Raw genomic sequence first — 23768 nt, forward strand, 5'->3', positions numbered from 1 at the left:
TTGTTCATACGACAGCAGATAAGAGCTGATTAATTTCATGTAAGAACCATACTGTTCAATACAGAAAATCAATACAGATAATGCATTGTAGAAAAAATAATCTTTCATCAACTCACAGCAGTTAACTTGTTAAATACTCTATCTATCTATCTATCTATCTATCTATCTATCTATCTATCTATCTATTGCACTAATTGGTGAAGATTAGCTAGAACAAGCTTATATTAATTACATTCAGATCAGTCGTTTTATCACAATAGATGTAGCGTTAACGCGTCAGGTACTCTTCTCACAGACTCAAACAGATTATGTGTGTATGTGTGTCTTACAGGTGGTGGATGTTCTAAACAGGTGTAGAAACGTTTAGGTCTGGTCTGGTTTCACACGTCGCCCAGGGCCACACGAGACTCTCAATAAACTCATTATGAGTCAGTTTATCCTCATAAGCACACCCGATAACCTGAGAAAAACACCAACAACAACATAAAAAAGAAAGTGAGAGAGTTATCCAATTAGACTGAAAGGAGAGCATAGATAAACATGAAAGCTGTAAATGTAGTATGGGTGAAAGTGATAAAAAAAATTCAATAAAAATACCTTCTGCAGAGCAGTAAGAGCTGGAAATGGCTCAGACAGAAATGTATATTTATGAATGGGATTAGGATGATATTTCTGGCTCTGACAGTTTGGTTGGAAGTAAGCATCCTGCTCTTTTTTTTTTCAAAGGTTTGCTTGTGTGTTTGTGGAACCGACACCCTCTTCTGCTCCTGTGCTGTCCCTTGGAGATAAACAGCTAAATGACTTTTCTCTGACTGCTGTCACCCCGCCATTGAAAAAAAGGGCAAGTTTGAAAACACCAGCAGTCCCAGTCCCAGGTTGCCAGGGGCTACTGTTCATTTATACCACGAGCACACAGGTAATTTTCTGTGGATAATCACAGCATAAACCTGAGTGCTACAGTCACTTAACCTCTTGTGAGGATCCTTTGAGATGTTGGGGCTGAAGAAGCCTTTAAGCATTACAAAAATATTCAGCCTAAATATATGCCCACTTTCCAAGACACCCACAACAGTAAATGTACCCAGAAACTTGATCACTCCTGAAGGTTCATAAGCGATGGGAAGGTCTGCTAAGCAGATGCAGCTCTGTCACACACCTACACACCTACTGTCGAAACAAGATATGCAGGCTACTGTCAAATCCCTGCTCTCAAGAGGAGAATTTTAAAGAAATCTCCAAAATAGATTCACAGCCCACTTGGAGTCACCCATAAAGAGAGATTAAAGAAATGCACAGATGTCTTCACTAACCTCAGAGTCTTCCTGTGCATGTCCTCCTCTGTGATGCCAATGTAAGTCAGAGTCTCATTCCAAACAGGATTTAGAAATTACGTATCGTTTTGGTTTTCAGTTTATTAGCCTGTCGGTATAACATTTTGAATAAAGAATAAAAGAGTAAAGATTATATCTTAAATAATATTTCTCTTAATTATAAAAAACCCAAAACGTTAAAAATATGAGGTCAGTAGATTTTAGATGTTTTTAAACATTTTTTATTCACCAAGGACAACATTAAATTGATCAAAACAAAAAGAAATGTACTTGAGCAGCAAATGAGCATATCAGCATGATTTCTGGCGGATCATGTGGACACTGAAGACTGGAGGAATGAGGCTGAAAATTCTGCATTACATCACATGACTAAATAAAATTACATTTTAATATATGTTAAAAACGTAATACAGTTATTTTTAATTGTAATAATATTTACTGTTTTACGGTATATTAAATCAAATAAATGCAACCTTGTTGAGCATAAGAGACTTGTCAAAAACATTTAAAATCTTACCAGTCCCAAACTTTTGAATGGCAGTATATTTAAATTCTATAAAACATTTTGAGTAGTATTTCTTCTAAGGTACTTACTGTGTCATCACTTTGTCATGATTCATCATTTTGATTATATTTTCATAAATAAAAAACACAATATGGCCAAAAATATGTGGAAATTCGCTTTTAATTTATATTTTTGTTTTGACTCCTAAATGCCACAGAAGGTGATTTTTGGGACAGTTTGGGGAGCGTGCTTTTCTGTTCCAGAGTGATAATACTGTGCACAAAGCAAGATCTATAATGAAATGGTGTAGAAAAACGTAACAGGCACAAGAGGGCCAGAACCAGGCGCCCACATGAACTCTACTGGGAATGAACTGGAACGCATAATAAATCAGTCAGGCCCCCATCAAGCCCAACATCATGGCCGCTTCTGATGCTCTTGTGTCTGGAATCGAGAGCAAAATCCCCAGCATCCGCATCCCAAGATCATCTCTCTATTAATTCCCATAGTTTTGAGAGTAAATGTTCAACAAGCACTTATGGGTTTGGTGTTTGGGTGTCCAAGTATTTTTGGCCATATAGTGTATAAAGTGAAAACTCATACAGAATTAGGTCATAAAGGTCAAAGCTCATGTTTTCTTTTCTTTTCTTTTCTTTCTTTCTTTCGGATTCGTTCTTCTTATCTTTCTTTCTCTTTATCGTTCTGCTGCCCTTTCTTTCGTTCGCTTTGTCCTTTCGTTTCTTTCCCTTTTTTTCATTTTTTTGGATGAAACAACCCTGAATGGTTAAAATGCCTTACAAAAATCTATCAGCCGTATAAGTAAACATTCATTCATTTCATCATGCTAGGTTAAAGCTGTGGCTCCAAGCAGGATCTAACTACGTTGGCTCAACCTTACATGCTCCTGGTTAGAAGATGAAGTGGACATAAGGTTCTGCCGCGGCCAGGTAAAAATCCATAGGTTTCAGACCCTACACCAAAAACAAACAATTTATTAGACAAGATCTGCTGAATACAACCTGCTGAAGTAGAACAAACTGCTAAAGGGTAAATCACCTGCAGGTTTTGTAGTGTGAGTCACGAATAGGTGTGAGACAGACGTTACCTTGGCTCTGATGATGGTACAGTGGAGTGAACTGGTTGCTCTCTCATACCTCAGTTCAAATTCTAACGTCCCCAGTGCAGCTACACAATAATATAAAAAACAAAAAGAAAGCAGATTGAACAAGCCATTATGGAGTACAATTATGAGGCGTGCATATCTGACAGATGGTAAGATGGATTAAGGGAGATGTAATCTGACAGATGGTAAGAGGGGATTGCAACATTTGCCAAATTGACAATATTTAAAAAACCGGGGGGGGGGAGGAAATGCCAAACAACAAAAAATTAAATAAATAAATAACACAAAGCAAAGTACAGGCTTAATATTGCACAATTAACTTCATAATTCACATTTAATTTTTGCCAGGCACTGGCAACCAACAACAGTTTAAATAAGGTAATATGACAAGCAAAATACCTTGCTATGTTTAATAGCTAGTATTCCTGCAAGGCATAGACCAGGTAGGGTGTCCACTACCACACTATATTTACTGACAACACAAAATTAAAAAAATAAAAAAAAACTAAAAAAAAAACAAATAATATAACAATATTTATTCCAGACAAAAAAAACAACTCCAAAAATGTTAGTAGCACATTTTGAGTTGTAGCTATGAACAACTCAAAAACTCCCTATTAATTAATTTGTTTATTTATTTTGTGGAGAAACTTGCCTTTTAAGATTCCTTTTCAGGCATTTCTGACAACAAAAGAAAACACCTTAAATTAAAACAATCATTTAAAATATATTTTAAACACTAAATATAAAAAGAATAAAGTAAAATTATCATTTAAAATATAGTGTTATAGTTAATATAGTAAATATAGTTATAGTATATTTATGACTTTACGATTTGTTTTTATCTAAATTCCTAACTAACAAGCAGCTTTGGACGTTGAATTACTTTCCTGATGTAAATGTATCGGGAGACATAGGCTACTGGACTGTTTTGTTAATGTCTTTCCATGGTTGAATCCCACAGCAATTATTTGAAAAATTATGATTAAATTAAGTTTCATCGTATCTTTCAGCATACCTTTGGACGTTCAGTCATGGTTTTATCATGCTATGTAAATAATAGTGAAGACGAAGAGAGATTAATCTGTAATTTGTTACGTCAAAGTAAAGAGCGTCAAAACGCATTTAATGTTTGAATATTGTGTTTTTAATATTGTATAGTTTACCTTTTTATTTATAATTATTTGTTGTATGAATTAATGTTAAAAAAGACACTGCTGAGCTTGACGTCATATCACAACTGTCGCAGTGTCCAAAGTTCAGTTTGACTGCCACTTCAGGCATCGCTAAAATGCATGGTCTCTCAAAACTCCCATTATGCACTTGTGACTCACTAGCTAAGAGGGCACTGTAACTTATGTAACCTGATTATACTTTCATGATATACCTTATAGTTACAGTTATGTATTGATGTGTGACTAAAGAGTTTCCCTTGGATGGTGTGTGTGATCCTGTATTGTCATAACTTACTACTGTCATCGCTGTCTGAACTGCAGATGTCCACCGATGTCTCAATGCTGCTTGCTGCTGACAGAGTCCCACCCCCTCCTCTGGCCCCTGCCTGCAGAGGGGACAAGAGACTTCTGCTCGTTCCTCCAGAGGCCCCAACCCCCGGGCTGAGAGCCAATGGAAAAGCAGGGTTAGGAGAGATAGGCTCAGCAGTCGGGGAGAGTCGGGGGAAATAGGCAGAGATCTGTCTAATTGGTCGTATGGGGCCGGGACAGACGTCTATGGCCATGTGTTCCTGGATGGAGATGGTGAGCTTTTTTCCCTTACGCACCGTCATAGAGCTAAAGAAGAGAAAAGAGAGTTATTTTGACATTTACTAGCCAGCATATAATCCAAAACCACTTCCAGTACGCAGACAATTCCACCAGAGCCACCTACAGGTACAGGGATAGTTCACGCAAATTGATGACAATTCTGCCTTCATTTACTCACCTTCGTGTCGTTCCAAACCTGTATGACTAATAATCTTCTGTAGAACACTGTTTTTTCTTCATACAATTAAAAGTCAGTGGGGTCCAAAAAAAGATTGGATCCCAATGACTTTCATTGAATGGACAAAAATAAACATTTTTTTTATAATATTTTCTTTTGTGTTCTACAGAAGAAAAAAAGTCATGCAGGTTTGGAACGATATGGTGGTGAGTAAATTAACTGACCCCTATGAGCAAAAAGTAATAACAAAGATGGCACACTATCATTTGAAAGTGAATATGGAGGTCCCTGAAGTAAGTCTTTATACCTTCTTTTATACGATGATGTCCCGTGGAAGCCAGCGAATTTGTACACAGAAAATAGGGAGGACGTTTTCCTACTATAGTTTTCCTACAATACTTGCATGTACATACCACCATAATAAATACTAATTATAACAAACACCTCTACATCCACTAACTACCCACCCATCTTCCATGAGTGACTTCAGTAAGCACAGAATTTGATGTTTTTGAGACTACGAGCTGAGCCAGAAGACTTAACATGTTTAAAAGAAAAAAATCTAAACCTTGAGGAAAATAAGTAGTCTTTGCAAATGCAAAACTTAATAAAAGTATATATTTATGTCTGAAAATGCTTTTCTTGGCAAACTAGGCATTGTGCAACCCGGTTTGAAAATACTAAAAAACAATCAATTATGAAAAAACAGATATATAAAATCCAATTTAATTAATTCCTTCCACAACATACACCAATAATCCTCCTCTCTTCTTTGGATTTTAAATGCCTTTGATAAGCTCCATTTTTAACTTATAAACTGCATTAATTAAAAAATAATGTAAATGTGTAATAATTATATTGTTTTACATGGTCCATATTTTAGAGGTGAATATAGATTACAAAAGACTTATGAAAATACACTGAAAATATGTGCAAATTAGTTAATAGCCATCAAATATTCTAATAGCCATCAAAGCTTGCTAATTATTCATCTAGAGAAATTTGCTGTTTAAAAAGAATCATTGTACAACACAATTTGCATACCACAAGCCAAGGCAACATACACTGCTCGTGAAAAAGGAGAGAAGGGTTTGTTTTTACCACCGCTTTGAGTGCATGGGGATGAATTTCCATTTTATTAAAAGTGCGCATTCTATGCCAATGGTCTGAATATATAAAGGTCATGTGGTGATCGGCTTAAGGATAAACCCATGAACTTGGTGTTAAAAGCCAAAATTCATGACCATCAAACTTCCCACACTTAATATATAGTTCAAAAGCAAATTCAATGTAGTTTCACAGACGTTCATGTAGATCACCCCAGCAAATTCACTATGCAGATCATTAGGGCACTACATACAATTATGTAAATACATTTAGTCCTACATTCTCCATTGTGTGTTAAGGCCATTGAGATTTTTTCTTGAGAGATCAACATAAAGGCATTTTACTGGATCTAGAGCCCTATGTTAGAAACCAGAACCAAAGGTCTCTTTGTTGAGCTCTACTTGAAAAGCTTTATATGTTACATAGACACAAATAAACACAAGAATTACTACTTAGTTGCAGAGTGGAACTGCAAACTACAGCATAAGAGCCATAGGCTAGAGGCTGTGAGCATGAGTAGGTACAGAGCAGTGAGGAAAGAGTGCAGCTGGAGGTTCAGAGTTGGAGGAAGTGGGCGTTTGGATGCTGCGGCTTCAGTTTGTGCTGAGCTCTATAGCTTTAAGAACTAGCCATCTAAGCCCTGCTCTGATTTACTTAGAAGTCGTGAGCAAAAATCTATGCTTGAAGCCAGAAGCAGTGCTTGGCCGATTTCCTCTTCCCTGCAGGCTTTCTCAGTCTTATTCAAATGTAAATTGGAACTACTGTTAAGCCTATGTGTTGTTCTTTCTAAATTAAAGACCTTGTTACAGAGGCTTGTCCTCTAAACAGCCTTGTTTGTTGTTGTTTGTTTTGACAGACTGTCAGACATGCGTTTGTTCTGTAATACCTCCAGAGACTGAGATGAATTGACCTGGCTTGTCAAAACTGTTTCTGAGATGCCGGACCTGCGTGCCACAGCACACTTTCAATTCTGACCGACTCTTCTCGCCCTCAACGTGAGCCGAGCTGCAAAACAGTGCGCTGGTTAAGGTTAGTCAATCTCACTAAGCGCTTGGCTTAAAGCATCACTGAGAACCGCAAATGGAGCAGCTTCACACAGTAAACCACAAAATATTCTTTTTAGGAGTTGCTGAGCTAAAACAAGGAGAGGATGAGGGAGGAAAAGAACATGAGTGTGTAATTTATTAAGATAAAGAGAGAATGCACTTTTGACTTATGTGTGGTTCTAGCCAAAACATCTTGTTTCTGAGGGCAGAATGCAAATAAAGCTCCCCTGAGTATGTTTCAGGGCGTTTTCAGCTAATCCCAGCAGAAATAATGAAGAATTTCAATCAGGGAGGATACTTTTGTACTGTGGTGGTACTGTGGAGCAGTCAGCACCCTGTGATGGGTCCCCAACTGAAGGGGATTACAAACATTTGGATGCCACACACACCTCTTATTTTGATGGTCCGCTTCTTAAAACACAAGGGCAGATATATATTATCATGTCTAATAGTTTTATTTATAAAAATATTGAAATTGGTGTATTACTATTTGAATAATTATATTATCGTTCATATTTTGGTTTTTATTTATATTTATGTACCGTATTTATTATACACTACTAAGTTTTGCTACTTTTATTCAGCAAGGATGCATTAAATTGGTCAAAAGTGACAATGAAGACAATATTAAAAAGATTGCTATTTCAAATAAATGTTGAACTTTTATATTCATCAATGAATAAAAAATATCACATATTGCATAAATATCACAAAATATAAATTCTTTAATTCAGCAAGGATTATATTGATTAAAAGCAACAGTGAAGAAGTTTGTAATGTTACAGATGATTTCTCTGTTCTAACTTCCTGTTCATCAAAGAATTCCTGATATTATGTATTACAGTTTCCACAAAAATATTAAGCAGCATAACATTTTCATCATTGATGATAAGAAGAAATATTTCTTATATTAGAGTGCTTTCTAAAGGATCGTGTGACATATTGTAATTTGGATAAAAGCGTCTGCAAAATGACTAAATGTAAATGTAAAGTAATGATGCTGAAAGCTTTGCATCACAGGAATAAATTGCATTTTAAAATATATTAAAGTAGAAAACGGTTATTTTAAACTGTAATATTATTTCAAAATACTACTGACTTACTCGCCTTGTTGAGCATAAGAGACTTCAAAAACATATGAAAATCTTTCCGACCTCAAAGATTTGAATAATTGTGTAACAGTAAATAAAATGTGAATCATTTTTATCTTAGTATTTTAATAATATTCATATTTAACAGTATTTTAATTTATTTTTATTTTCATTACTTATTGTCCAAAAAACATGCTACATTTGGACAGAGAGGGAGAGAGGATCAGAGAGACATTCATAGCCGTAGTTTCAAGAGAAGGAAGAGTGTAGGAATAGGACACATACTCATACATAGCTGACCTTTAAGGTAATTCTGGCCCATTTGGCCAAATGCGCATCATTACATGCCATTGCAGTGATTTGTTCTTGCCAATCCATCATAGCGTTTTGACAGGCATCATGGCTGTCGCCACGGTGGTGGCAGGTAAGTTGTCATAATGGCATTGGTGCAGCGCGGCTAATGAGATCATGACACATGGACGCTAACAAGATTAGCGATTAGCACAGTACCTCACGCCAAGCACAATATTTTTTTCAGTCTTCAAATCAAATCTCTTCCCACCACCTGCTGTACATAATAATATGTGTCCATGATGGTTTATGAAGCAGGTTTGTTTAAACTTTTTCAATGATTTGCAATTCACTGGCGAGGACTGAAATCTAAGGATTGTTTTTCACCCTCAGAATCAGGGAAATGTCAATTTGAATCTAAAATCATTATATGATGAAATAAGATCTCGGAAGAAATGATATGTGCACACTAGAACAAATCTGAATAATAATATAATTCTTATGAACTAAATGTGATTGTATCTTATATTTTTTTTTCCATCTGGTGGGACTATTTCTTCAGAGGTAACTGTGTGGGGTCATTTCAATTCAAAATTGATTTTATGTCTTTCAGAGACTACCATGCCAGCGGCAAATTAGAATGTAATATAATTTACATAGACTTTATGTGTGTTTTTCTTGGCAGGCAACTATAGACCTCATTCCTACCACAATCTTTTAAGAAATCTATTCCTTAAGCAGTGGTTTAACAAACCAAATGGCTAGTTAAGTCAATCTGGAATTAAGTTAGCTATCATGTTAGCGCTGTTGTTTTTATGTCATCAATAAAAAAAGAAAAACAAACTTGCAGTAAGTTGCATGCACAACACTGCGTTGTGAAAGCACACTGACTCTTGCCTACTGCTTGCATTATGAAGTGTGCGCATTGCGCACTAGCCCACTAACTCTGTGAGTGCAGTCACAAAATGAATGAATGTCAGCTCTTGAGATTGGATCACAGCAAGACATGAAGAGGCTGTTGAGAAGACGCCTCGGAGTGGGGGGTGGGTTGTTGGAGTGAAAGGAAGTAATGAAGAGATATTCCAGTACTGTAAACTACTGACATGTTTGGCAGTGTGTTGTCACAGTACATTATGACACACTTGAAGCCAAACTCACATTATGAAACACAATGGCTAGATGGGATATGGACTGCTTTCAATATTAATAATACTCATCATCATCATTTAAAATAATTTAAAATTGTAAATAATAAATAAATACATAAATAGCGATAATAAATATATCTATCTATCTATCTATCTATCTATCTATCTATCTATCTATCTATCTATCTATCTGCCTGTCTATCTCTCTCTCTCTCTCTCTCTCTAAACTCTCACTTGTGTCTCATCAGAGGTATCATGTTCTCTTTTATTCACACGAGATCAGTGGTCCTGATGAGAAGCACTCAGACACTGATGGATTACTAGAGCATGAGAGAGAGCACGGTTTGCATCACACGCTTTCCACAAGAGCTTCAAAAAAAGCAATACATGCACAATTTCTCCTATCACAGTGTCAGATTATTCACATATCTTCCTGCTTTGTGCCAGAATGAAATATACCCTCCACATCCAAAGTTAAGATTATGCAAAAACAAAACAGCAAATGAGAGTTGAGGGGTGAAGGGGAGGTGAGAGAGAAACAGGAAGAGAGCTAAAAGGTTAACGTGCATGCAAACATGAGTACATTAATACTTAACACACAATGAGTGCAGGTTGTGGAGGCTCACGCATACAGAGAAAAGGAGAGGTTACAGGGACCAGCGGTAAACAGGTAGAGGGAACTTTATGTTAATTTCATTTACAAATACTAGGAAACACATTAAGAAGGGGTTAACAATGAACTGACTAATTACCGGAGAGACAGAAAGGGAGGGAGGGGTTTGTCAAGAGAGAGACAAACAAATAAAGCAATAAACAAGGAAATGCTGGGAGATTAAATGACAAAATAGGTACTAGGAAGTTACAGGCACAGATAAATAAGCAGGATTTTCTCTTACCTTTGATTTTGTGAGTGTGAAAGACTCCCACATAAACAAGTGAATTCCAAAGCACAGGGGTCTGCACTAACAGGTGGTGCAAGAGAAAGAGATAGAGGAAGGGAAAGAGAGAGAGAGAAGAGGAGGGGGAGGGGGAGACAGAGAGGGAGAGAGAGAGAAAAAGAAGAGAAGGAGGAGGAGGAGAGCCAGAGAGGAGTGAGAGTGTGGCATAACATCAGAGAATCTATAGGATTACACATGCAGAAATGTGAAGAAGAGGAGGAGGATGAAGGATTTGGGAGAGAGGGAGGGAAGGATGGATGGGAGGAGGAGGAGAAATTTGTTAGAATGCACCGTGGCAGAAGAAACGGTGGGATTGATGGAATGGAAAAGATAAAGTGTGTTTGGACTGAGCCACATGTGCTACATTTTCACTTGCACGATGGCTAATTCCATTTCCTGTGGGCATGTTTGTTGTTGTAGTCTCTCTGTCTCTCGCTTTCTTTCTCCCTCTGTCATACTGTGACGGCTCGTAAAAGAGGAGGAAGCAATTGCAGGCAATCAGAAGAAGTTTATTGATATCAGAGTCCAGAATGTAGGCAATGGAAACGAAGGTCTACGGTGGCGTGAGAAGAGCTGGATGGTGAAGTCGCAGGTGAAGGTGAAGACGGTCAATGGATGAAACCAGGAACAGACCGGAACACTGACACGAAGACGACAACACGAACACAATCCAGCACACGAACACGGAAGACGGTAAACCAACTAGGACGTGGAGACATGAATGAGGATCTGACAACAGACAGAGAGATGGGTGAGTATATGTAGCTGAGTGGAGATGAGGATCAGCTGGAGCGAGACAATCAACACACAGGTGACAACAATCAACCAAACGAGCACATGGAGACTACGTGAGTACAACAACAAACACAAAACATGACACGGAGGAAACAATGGATTTCCTACCGTGACAGTACCCCCTCCCCTAGGACGTCACCTGACGTTCCCAGCCTGCTTTACCTGTAGATTGTAATCATCAATAAGGCGGTGATCCAGTATGTCCCGAGCAGGAACCCACCTTCTCTCCTCCGGACCGTAACCTTCCCAATCCACCAAGTACTGAAATCCGCGTCCCCTCCGTCTAGAGTCCAGAATACGATTAACCAAATATGTGGTTTCCCCCCATTAACGATACGAGGCGGGGGGGGGGGGGAACCGGGGCAGGCGGGTTAAGACGGGAAAAAAATCACCGGTTTTAATTTTGGACACATGGAACACGGGATGAACCCTCCTGTACGCCGGAGGAAGGCTAAGACGCACTGTTACCGGATTAATGATTTTGGTAACAGAAAACGGGCCAATAAATTTGGGAGCAAGCTTATTCGAAACGGAACGCATCTGAATATTCTGGGTTGAAAAGCCACACTCTTTGACCGACGACGTAACGGGGAGGCTTCGACCGGTGGCGATCGGCCTTAGCCTTGGTGTGCGACCTAGCCTGGAGCAGAGCTCTGCGAGCTCTGGTCCAGGTGCGGTGACACCTCTGGACTAGTGCGTGTGCGGAGGGGACCGAAACCTCGGATTCCGTACTGACAAAATTAGGTGGTTGGTACCCTAAACTACACTTAAATGGAGACATGCCCGTAGATGACACTGGTAAAGAATTGTGTGCGTACTCCACAATTGAGAGTTGCTGACACCAGGACGAAGGATTATTGGAAGCCAAACATCGCAAAACCCTTTCGACATCCTGATTGGCTCGCTCGGTTTGACCATTGCTCTGGGGATGGAACCCGGAAGAAAGACTAACAGTCGCTCCTAACAATTTACAAAATTCTCGCCAAAATTTTGGACACAAATTGGGGACCCCTGTCAGAAACCACGTCTGTCGGAAGGCCATGTATACGGAAGACGTGGTCAATGACAGCTACCGCTGTTTCCTTGGCTGATGGTAATTTGGGCAAGGGAATAAAATGAGTCGCCTTCAAGAACCGGTCCACTACGGTTAAAATCACCGTATTGCCCTTAGAGGGCGGGAGGGCGGTAATGAAATCTAGCGAAATGTGGGACCAGGGTCTCGAAGGGACAGACAGCGGTAAGAGTAACCCATCTGGAGGTCGATTGGAAGTCTTACCAATAGCGCAAACTGAACAAGCCAAGACGAAGTCGTGGACGTCACGAGCCATACCAGGCCACCAAAATCGTTGCTTGACTAGAAACCTAGTTCTACTAACCCCTGGGTGACAAGCAACACTGGAACAATGACCCCACTGGAGAACGTCTGACCGTAACCCCTCCGGCACAAACAAATCGGTTCGGTGGGCAACGAGCCGGGGGCGTTACCCCTTCTAAGGCAGTCAACACCTTCGATTCGACCTCCCATCTGAGCGCGGAGATAATGATGGTCCCCGGTTAAATGGGCTCGGGAGTAGCAGTACGATCGGAACGCTCAAAAAGACGGGATAAAGCATCGGGTTTGATGTTTTTGGAACCCGGCCGGTAAGAAAGTGTAAAATCGAAACGACCGAAAAACAATGCCCACCGAGCCTGCCTGGAGTTAAGTCTTTTGGCGGTTCTAATGTATTCGAGATTCTTATGGTCCGTCCATACAATGAAAGGTACACCCGACCCTTCAAGCCAGTGACGCCATTCTTCCAGTGCAAGTTTGACTGCCAACAACTCCGATTGCCAATGTCATAATTAACCTCTGCAGGAGATAAACGGTGAGAATAATACGCGCAAGGATGCACCTTTCCGTCTGAGGATGCGCGTTGGGACAACACTGCTCCTACCCCCACCTCTGACGCGTCGACCTCCACTATGAATTGACGTGAGCGATCAGGGGTGACGAGAATGGGAGCTGAAACAAAGCAGCTTTTCAGTTTGGCAAACGCAGCCTCGGCTGCGTTTGACCACCTGAACGTCAAACTAGGGGAGGTCAAGGCGGTCAGAGGAGCGGCTAGTTGGCTGAAATTGCGAATGAAACGCCGGTAAAAATTGGCGAACCCCAGAAATCTCTGCAGGGCCTTGCGAGACTCTGGGGATGGCCAATTTACCACAGCCTTAACCTTCTCAGGATCCATGCGAACACCCTCAGTCGAAATGATGTGTCCTAGAAAAGAAACAGACTGTGCATGAAAAAACGCATTTCTCCGCCTTGACAAACAATCCATTCTCTAGCAACCGCAGAAGCACTCGTCGTACGTGTTGCACATGTTCCTGGAGAGACGAAGAAAAAATCAATATGTCATCCAGGTAAACATATATGAACAGATCGACCATGTCTCGCAACACGTCATTAACGAGTGCTTGGAAGACTGCCGGCGAGTTCGTTAGCCCGAAAGGCATAACGCAGTACTCAAAATGGCCTCTAGGGGTGTTAAAGGCAGTCTTCCACTCATCCCCCTCCCTGATGCAGACCAAATGATAAGCATTACGTAAGTCCAATTTAGTGAAAACGGACGCTCCCTGCAACCTCTCAAAAGCTGAAGACATAAGCGGCAAAGGATAGGTATTCTTTACCGTTATGTTGTTCAGCCCTCGGTAGTCAATGCAAGGTCGCAAGGATCCGTCCTTCTTTCCCACAAAAAAGAACCCCGCCCCCGCTGGAGAAGAAGAAGGGCGGATGAACCCCGTTGCTAGAGAACTGGATATATATTTCTCCATGGCCGCCGTCTCTGGAATAGACAAAGAATATAACTTGCCCTTAGGCGGAGAAGTACCTGGCAATAACTCTATCGCACAGTCATAGGGACGATGAGGAGGAAGAGAATCAGCCCGAGACTTACTTAACACCTCCTTCAGGTCGTGGTACTCCGCGGGCACGTTAGCCAAATCCACTGCTTCCCCCTGAAACACAGACTCAGAAACATTAACACCAGCAGACAAAAGACAAGACAAATGACACTCCTCGCTCCAGCTAACCACAGATCCGAGGCGCCAATCGATCCTGGGGTTGTGTTTCTGGAGCCAGGTGTGACCTAGAACAATGGGGGATTGAGGTGAGTCCGTGATGTAAAATGAAATCTCCTCCGTATGGTTGCCAGATGTGATGAGAGAAACCGGTACAGTGGTCTGTGTGATGACTGGCAGTCTGTGTCCGTTGAGTGCAAAAGGTGCAATGGGGTGTTTGAGGGAGGTGAGAGGAATGTTGAGTTTAGTAGCCAACTTACAGTCCATGAAACTACCCTCTGCCCCAGAATCCAACAAAGCGTGATGATCGAGTGCGTGGGTGGACCACCGTAGACTCACCGGAAGGAGTGTCGATGTAGATGAGGTCTTCCTGGCAGAGATCCCACCCGATAGTAGCCTCCGTTTTACTATCGGGCTTGGTCTTTTACCGGGACAGCGCTGGATGTGATGTTCTTGGCTGCCGCAGTATAAACATAGTCCCAGGGATCTCCGCCTGATCCTCTCCTCCCGGGAGAGCCGAGCTCGCCCCACCTGCATGGGTTCAAGATCTCCCGGTGGGCTGACCGCAACCTCTGAGCGCTGACGCTGAGCCTCCGGTCTGGTCGCGAGAACTGCTCTCCCCCTCCGTCTGGCGGCTTGGTCGAGTCGGTTGTCTACTCTGATGGTGAGGTCGATCAGGCCATTGAGAGAAGTGGGGAGCTCGACGGCGCGGATCTCCTGTTGGATGCGGTCAGCCAACCCATGCAGGAAGTGATCCCACTGCGCCTCTTCGTTCCACTTACACTCCGCCGCCAGGGTGCGGAACTCAATAGAATAGTCGGCTACGGACCTGTCTTCCTGACGTAGGTCCGTGAGAAGTCTAGCCGCCTCCCTCCCGGCGACGGAGCGGTCGAAGACCCGTCTCATCTCCTCCGAAAGGGCGTGGAACGAGGCACAGCAGCTGTCTTGGTTCTCCCACACCGCCGTCCCCCAGAGGGCAGCCCTCCCCGTCAGTAGTGACAGGACGAATGCCACCCTCATTTCCTCGGTGTGAAACGTGCGGGGCTGCAGGGCGAAGTGCAGAGAACAATGAGACAGAAATGATCGACAAAACTTAGGCTCACCCGCATATTTCTCAGGGATGGGGAGGCGTGGTTCGGACTGGGAAATCCCTCCGGAGACGATCGGCGGTGTGGGTGGCGTGGGAGGCGCAGCGGGTGGCGGTTGTTGTTGTCGTTGAGCCTGGAGAGCGAGCTCGGACACCTTCGTCACCATTGCTTGGAAAGCTCGACCCATCTCATCTATCGCCTTGTCTTGGCGATCCATGCGATCAACGGCTCTCTGCAAAAAACTCCTCTAGATGAGATGGGGAGCGATCGCCTGCTGCTTCCATGATGGTCAGATCCTACTGTGACGGCTCGTAAAAGAGGAGGAAGCAATTGCAGGCAATCAGAAGAAGTTTATTGATATCAGAGTCCAGAATGTAGGCAATGGAAACGAAGGTCTACGGTGGCGTGAGAAGAGCTGGATGGTGAAGTCGCAGGTGAAGGTGAAGACGGTCAATGGATGAAACCAGGAACAGACCGGAACACTGACACGAAGACGACAACACGAACACAATCCAGCACACGAACACGGAAGACGGTAAACCAACTAGGACGTGGAGACATGAATGAGGATCTGACAACAGACAGAGAGATGGGTGAGTATATGTAGCTGAGTGGAGATGAGGATCAGCTGGAGCGAGACAATCAACACACAGGTGACAACAATCAACCAAACGAGCACATGGAGACTACGTGAGTACAACAACAAACACAAAACATGACACGGAGGAAACAATGGATTTCCTACCGTGACACATACTGTGTGTTTGTGATATTATTTTAGTCTACATGCATTAATCTCTCCTGTCAACATTAATAAGCAGGGCTTTTTATTAGTGACTGTATGAAGGATTAGAATTATCTTAAAGGGATAGCTCACCTAAAAAATTACAATTTTGTCATCATTTCATGTCATTCCAAACCTGTATGGCTTTCTGAAAAATATGTTTTTTTTGTCCATATAATGAAACTCAGTAGGGTGAAAATTTTTCTTACTCTGTATTTTTGTCCTGTTTTACGGTACAAATATCTAAACATTCTTAAAGATACATTGAGAAGATACATGACAAGCAAAATGACATAAGATTTATAAGTCCTGTTTTCTGAGAAAAAAATAAATAAATCCACAAATGGGGTCAGAAAAATAAACTTAAATCAAATGGAAAACTCACTTAATTTTGATATTAAAACTCAATCACTTTTACAGTATTTCTTGATTTAAGAATATTAAGAATTATGTACTGAAAACAAGACAGAAGTACTCATTTTTTTGCATTGTGGACCCCACTGACATTCATGGACAAACAAAAATTACTTTGTGGAGACATTTTTCAAAATATCCTCTTTTGTCTTACACAGAAGTCATACAGATTTGGAATGACACAAGGATTAGTAAATGATGACAGAATTTTAATTTTTAGGTGAATTTTCCCTTTAAGAGGAAACTAAATCCTTTCAGTCACTGATAAAGAAGCCCTGCTTATTAATGTTGACAGTGAAAATTAATGCAAGTAGACTAAAATAACACTGCAAACACACTGCACAATATGACAGAGAAAGAGAGTGAGAACTATCCCTATTTATAAGTACTGTTTCTATACAATTTAAGTGATTTGCATGTATTTCTACATGCTAGCGTGTGTATGCGTGTTGTGTTTCTGAGGTCTTAGCTGCTGTCCGTGCAGCATGCTGCAGTGGTGTAAGGGTTCTCAACAGTTACGTATGCCAAGGGCAACATCTGTCTCTCTCTTTCCATATAATTTGCTCTAATGATGCCTAATGATACATGCGTGAGAACACACACACTCCTACACACACAATACAATATCAGAACACACTGGCATTGTAAATTCAGAACACACACTTCCTCAGAAGATTTTATTTTTTGAAGAGGACTCACGGATCTTATTCCATCTCAACTCTCTGTCTAACTCTCTCGCTCTAGTCTGGGGGGATTAAAGATGGTCTGTAGCATGAGCAGTCTTTCATTTCTTTGTTTTTCCTCATTAAAAATCTCTCCTGGCTTGATCCCCTTCTTTTTTCAAATCATTCCACAATTTCTTTTCGCATTCACTACCACTCCACTGTCTCCCCCCTGTTTTTTCCATCTCCTCATAGAGGACTTTTGTCTCTTTCTCCGGCATGCTTAAATATATGCATGTGTGCGATTGAGACGGAGAGAATGAGAATATTTTTCTGTGTTGTGTTCCATCTCTTTCTTTCGGCTCATCCACCTCTTTGGCATATTATATTGGCTGCTTGTGAAATCCCTTGTGTTGTGCCCCTCTCTTAATACAACTCTTTTTAGGATGCTATCACGCTGATCAGAGAGGCTCTGCGGCTCGGATGTAATGAAAGCAGGCAAAGAAAGCCTCCTGCTACTGCGCAGGCCGCCTTCCCAATTAACCAGCCTCACTCTACCGATCAGCCCCGCATCCTCATACGTGATCTTTTTGTCTGAGAAAGTGCTGCTGTTAACATACTCAGATCAATGTCTAATTGAACCGCTCTAATTAGGTTCTATTCATTTAATGTAAGCCGTGGAGGTCAAGTGGTAGTGTTGCAGCAGCACTCGATCAAAATAGGCATGGGGTAGTTTCTCGTAGTGGAGGACTGGAGTTGCTATTAAGAAGAATTAAACTAGTGGAGTTCAAAATCTGGCAACGTTGACTGCATGGGATTTGTTCCGGTGGTCATGATTTATATTTCATAACTTGCAGCATGCGGATATTACATGATCGCTATCACAGGATAGACCTTATCTGTCAATGTCATCATTAAAACCTGCACAAAATATCAAGCAATATGTTGTTGCTTCTTTAAGAGCTGTTGTGACATGGTTGAGTTTTGGTGATGTCTCACAGTTTGGAATTAAAACAAGGGTGTGGTGTTTATTTCTCTAAATTCGCTCTGTACATTGAATCAAAGAGGCCTCATTTTTATAGGTCAAGCATATCCCTGGGACACATCAATTGATTTTGTCTTGTTTTTATTGGATTTTTCTTCTGGTTTTAAGACCTGGTGCATATTAAAAAGGACATGTGCTTTTCAGAAATGCCAAATGTTTGTGGGTTTGAGTGTGACTTCAAATTTTGTTCTTCTAAATTTTATAGAAAAAACTTTTCTTGCACAATATTTATAGCATGTTCTCATCAGAGGTAATGTGTCGAGCCATGTGGCTCTCCATCAGACAAAATAATAATTTACAGTTATGTTAATGGATGATAAATTACATATCTGGGATCTTCTCAATCAGCAGATTCTCATGTATAATTTTATATATAACATATCAAGCATTTCATGTTTTAAAAAACTAGAAATATCATGATTGAGAAGAACGGCGCACTCTTTATACTTGATATTAATCTAGACAAATAACTTAAGTACATTTTAAGCAATATGGAAATATCATATCAAAGCTTGAAATGTGTAATGCAAAAAAACACAGTTAGAGACATTTAAACTAAATGTTAACATACTGTCTAGTCTCCTCCCTTGCAAAACCATGTTTCAGTTTGAGAAGACAAATGAGCTGGAAATAAATTTACTGCACAAAGAATTTCTGTGATAATTTAGCACCTCATCCTTTCAAATTCAAATTAGTTTTCTATATGAGCTCTCAAGTGCAACTGATTCTATAACACTTTTTATTTTTTATTTGCATCTGTTTCAAAACAAAACAGAATATTCACAAACACATACACATTAGGATTGATTTTCTTCACGGTTTTCTTTTGGATGAGAACGTGACTGAATGAAATTAAAAGAGGAGTCAACTTAAGCTTTCAGTATTGTACAGAAGAAAACAAGGAAAGGACACAAGAGAGATATAGAGGCGAACCTCTGTTTCTTTTGAGTGACAGTGACATTGACACTAACAGACATCAAAGCGATGATGTCATGTCCCCTAAACTCGACCTGGCTGTCACCATGGTAATGAGTTGTGGCACAACATTACCAATTGTTACCAAGTGCACTAGAATACATGCCATTCACTTCACTTTCTCAAGTTTCTCTTTTAGTCAAACGAAACTCAAATTGAGATTTAACTGGACTCTGTATCTGAATTCCTGTCTTGTGAGGTAGCAGAGGAGAGAAAAGCATCTTCAAATGGGGATGCGTTAGATTGGGAGAGGGTGGGGGTCAGTCTTGATAGAGGGGGGAGAAGGAGAAGCCATAAGGGTCTATAAGAGCATTGTGTATGAAATTAAAACTGGATTGTTATCCTCTCAATTAATTAAAGGCCATTAGAGTCTAACAGGGCCGAGTCCCATTATTTCAGCCTAGCACTGTTAACCAGCTGCTTAGTATTTACTGAGCAGAAAGAAAACAAGTTACAGGTGATGATGGAGTGAGAGAGAAATTGATGGATAATTGGTTTTGTACAAATAATATGTGAGAGCCAGAAGGTGAACAGAAAACTGCAAACAGATTGGAAAGACTAAGTGGCATTAAAGCACTAAAAAATAAACACATATTACTTGTCGACATCATATACATGTAAAAGACTAAAATTATGTATGTATGTATAAATATGTATGTATTTTGCAAAGTTTGCAGCTTAAGCTGTTGTGGTGTTCATTTACATTGTTTCTAGATTATTGTGTAGAGTGATCAGATGCATTTTAAATAATTGCTAAACGCTTCATTGGCCAAAACTAATTTCACTGTATTTTGATCCTGACACAAAATAAGTCGCAAAGCAGACTTACAGAAAATCAAATTTCTACAATATATTTAGTAGTAGCTTGTCAGTGGTGACTGTCAAATTGATGTATATATGGCAGAAATGTACAGTAAAATTCAGTTAATGACGTAATCAAACACAGGATGAACACTATTAACAGCAATGATTATATGTTGGCCTAAAATGGCCTAAACCTGATCAAAACATAATTTATGTAAACAAAAAATTGCAGCTCAACAAGGTTTTTGGAGACATGCTCGCTTTCTACATATTCATCTTTCAGTCCAAGTTATGATGCAGGATTGTTCACCTTTCCTGGATTAAGTTTGGAGCGGTGAGGTAAGAGGATGTGTGCACACACACAGATAAGGAAAGAGAGAGCGCGAGTGTCACACACACACACACACACACACACGGTCTCACCATACAACACTCAAACAGTGGCAAAGTTTGTTTTTTGTTTTTTAGGTGTCGTGATTTTGAACAGATGTAAACAATTGCAGGAGGCTTAAAAGTAAAGATGTGATACCAGCTAAATTTAATTATTGTACTAAATCGCAGAAAAGTATGTACTTCCCCGCTCTGTGAAGTGACGGAACAGAAGAAACTAGTTGATGTTATCTAGTTAATTAGCCTGTTATCTGCCTCGGTAGCAAGCCAAATAGTATTTATTTCAACATTGAAACAAACAGCGGGTGGGTCTCTGTCTTGATCGGAGGTGAAAGAGGGAGAAACGAAGATGACACAGATATGTTCGACCTGTAAGTATTTATTTAGCGATCGGTGCTAAAACGTCATCTGTACGGAACATCGTTAGTCTACGTTATCTGAAAAATTCCCATACGACAGACAGAAAAAGTTCCAGGGATTCACCTCCTGCGGCGATCCTACACACAGGTGACTCACACAGGTGACTCTCACTGACCGCTCGCACCAGCCGGAGGGGGAGGGCTCGTGTGACTCATTACGATCTTCGCTGCACACAACCGAGGGAGTCCTGCACTTTCCGTCTTTGACGACATGTAAAAAAACTGTGCTTACCGCAGGAACGGTATAAAGAAAATGTGTTAAATTAGTGATTTTGAAACCGTGACGTTTCCAAACCGCGGTATACCTTGAAACCAGTTATCGTCCCATGCCTAGTTCCAACCAAGCAAAAATGATTTGTTCAACCCAAGCTAAGGAATAATAATGTGCATTTGATCAGATATAACTGCAATACAAGATTATGAGATGTGTCTTTAATCTAGATTTAAACAGAGAGAGTGTATCTGAACCCCAAACTTTATCAGGAAGGCTATTGCAGAGTTTGGGAGCCGAATGCAAAAAAGCTCTACTTCCTTTAGTGGACTTTGCTATCCTAGGTACTACCAAAAGTCCAGAGTTTTGCGACCTTAGGGAGCGCAATGGATTGTAGTGTGGTAGAAGACTATAGGTATGCATAAGCTAACCCATTAATATTTTGATACAGAACTTAATAGGTAGCCAGTGCAGAGACTCTAGTCGCTGCATTTTAGACTACCTGTAGCTTGTTTATTGAGGATGCAGGACAACCACCTAGCAGTGCATTACAATAGTCCAGTCTAGAGGTCATGAATGCATGAACTAGCTTTTCTGCATCAGGAACAGGTAACATGTTTCGTAGCTTGGCAATGTTTCAAAGATGGAAGAATGCTGTTTTTGTAACATGGGAAATATGATTTTCAAAAGACAAGTTGCTGTCTAATATTACCCCCAGATTACATAAACACACTCACTCTCACACCAGCTGACACTCGCACGGTCTCCACATTCTTACTGCAACAGCAGGAGCCCGCCAGATGTTCAAACTGAAGAGACATTCATTCAAATGCACAAACAAGCACACGAACACACACAAACACTTGCACACCTGCATGTCTGACATACGGAGCAAAGTTTCTGACTCTACGCACACTCTTTGCACCCATCCGTCTTTACTAACTCACGCACCATGAGGAGAGGTAGACTATGGTCTCTGTGGTCTCTTTTGGAATTTCCAAAGGCTTGTTGCTAGGCAACAAGAGGAGATTCTCTACCCGTGGTGATACGATGGAGGGAAATGGGTTGAGTGATGAATATAATACTTTAAATTTAATTTTAAAACTACGCCACAAAGTTACAGATACTCTGTTATGTTTGCATCTATTTTTACAACAGTTTATTTAATTTGATTCAAGCATTTGCCATTAAAGTAATAGTTGATCCAAAAATTAACATTTGCTGAATATTTACTCACTTTAGTTTATTCATGATATAGATGAGTTTGCTTCTTCATCAGAGCAGATTTGGAGAAATTTATCTTTTAATTGAGCAAGTTAGCACTTACTCACCAATGGATCCTCTGCAGTGAATGGGTGCCGTCAGAATGAGCGTTCAAACAGCTGATAAAAACAACACAATAATCCACAAGTAATCCGCCATCCAGTCCAGTCTATCAATGAATATCTCATGAAGTGAATAACTGTAGGTTTGTAAGAAACATCAGTTTTAACTTTAAATGTTTTAACTTTTAATGAGTCCGTAATCCATAATAATGGTTCCTCAAAAAAGTCCATCCCCTGTTGTCCTCTCATATCAAAATCAACTGACATATCTGTTTTGGACTGCTTTTGCTTGTAAACGGTGCTTTACTTGAGGATATTTCTCTCCTGATTCAGATGATTAGACTTTTTCACTGGAGAAAGCAATATTATAGTCAGAAGCAACAGTTTTAAAATCAGTTAAAATTGTCTTGAATTAGTTTATAAAAAGTTTTTCACTCCACAAGATGTTAATTTATGCACTGGGCTGTGTGAATGACTTGGGGATTATTGTGATGTTTTTATCAGCTGTTTGGACTCTCATTCTGACGGCACCCATTCACTACAGAGGATCTATTGGTGAGCAAGTGATGCAAAGTTAAATTTCTTAAAATCTATTTCTCAAATCTATAGATCGTATTACTGGAGTGTGTCTGGGATGAATGGATTATCTTGTGTCTTGGTACAAGCAAAGTGCAAGGGGAGGAGTAGAGGAAACAATTTCTGTTCTTTCAGTGTATGTGTATATAGAAAGATGAATATCAAGTTGTATAACTGCTCTTAAATATGAGCATAATTTCCATCTCTCTCAAACTTAAGTACATTTCAGACAGTTTTGCATTTATTTAAGTGATGATCTTATTATATTAGTGATTATTATTTGATTAGTGCTGCTAAAGGTGTAATTTTACTGTGAGACATGAGATATTCCTACATTTTGATGTATTGCATAATAATTTTGCATTTTTTTATTATTGTTGTTCAGTCTTCTTGTTTATACGTGTGTCTGTGTATATATATGAGCCTTCAGGCTGCAGATGACAGCTCTTTACTCTTGACCTTCACATGCTGATATCATTCAAAGCACGTTTGGAAAGAGAAAAGGAGTTAAAATCTGATCAACCTACAGATTTATGTGACCTGCTAATGCTTTGGTTCAGTGTGCATAGCTCTACATGTTAAATTAGCCTAATATAGATCTTTCAACATTTATGGACTCCATTTAAAAGTGCTTACATAACTCACCATAAGCAAAACTAATTTTCAGTTTCATTTTCCTTCAGTTTCTTATTCAGTTCATGTTTA

The 23768-nt window shown here is 40.1% G+C and overlaps 2 protein-coding genes across 2 annotated transcripts in view; one reads left to right on the forward strand and one right to left on the reverse strand.

The window, feature by feature from the left end:
* LOC109054065 (double C2-like domain-containing protein alpha) overlaps nt 1-10831 on the reverse strand; it is a 24728-nt gene extending 13897 nt beyond the window's left edge. The window contains 4 exon segments of the mRNA XM_042727260.1: nt 2730-2807; nt 2942-3021; nt 4430-4749; nt 10480-10831. Coding sequence (XP_042583194.1) covers nt 2730-2807; nt 2942-3021; nt 4430-4749; nt 10480-10718 — 717 coding nt within the window. The 5' untranslated portion in view covers nt 10719-10831.
* Nucleotides 4577-23768, forward strand: part of LOC109092208 (SAGA-associated factor 29-like) — a 32134-nt gene continuing 12942 nt past the window's right edge. The window contains exons 1-2 of the mRNA XM_042727222.1: nt 4577-4716; nt 6864-7036. The gene's annotated coding sequence lies outside the window, so the exon portion shown is untranslated. The remainder of the gene's footprint in view (nt 4717-6863; nt 7037-23768) is intronic.

This window comes from Cyprinus carpio, chromosome A3, assembly GCF_018340385.1.
Source record: "Cyprinus carpio isolate SPL01 chromosome A3, ASM1834038v1, whole genome shotgun sequence".
In the NCBI taxonomy this organism is placed as follows: domain Eukaryota; kingdom Metazoa; phylum Chordata; class Actinopteri; order Cypriniformes; family Cyprinidae; genus Cyprinus; species Cyprinus carpio.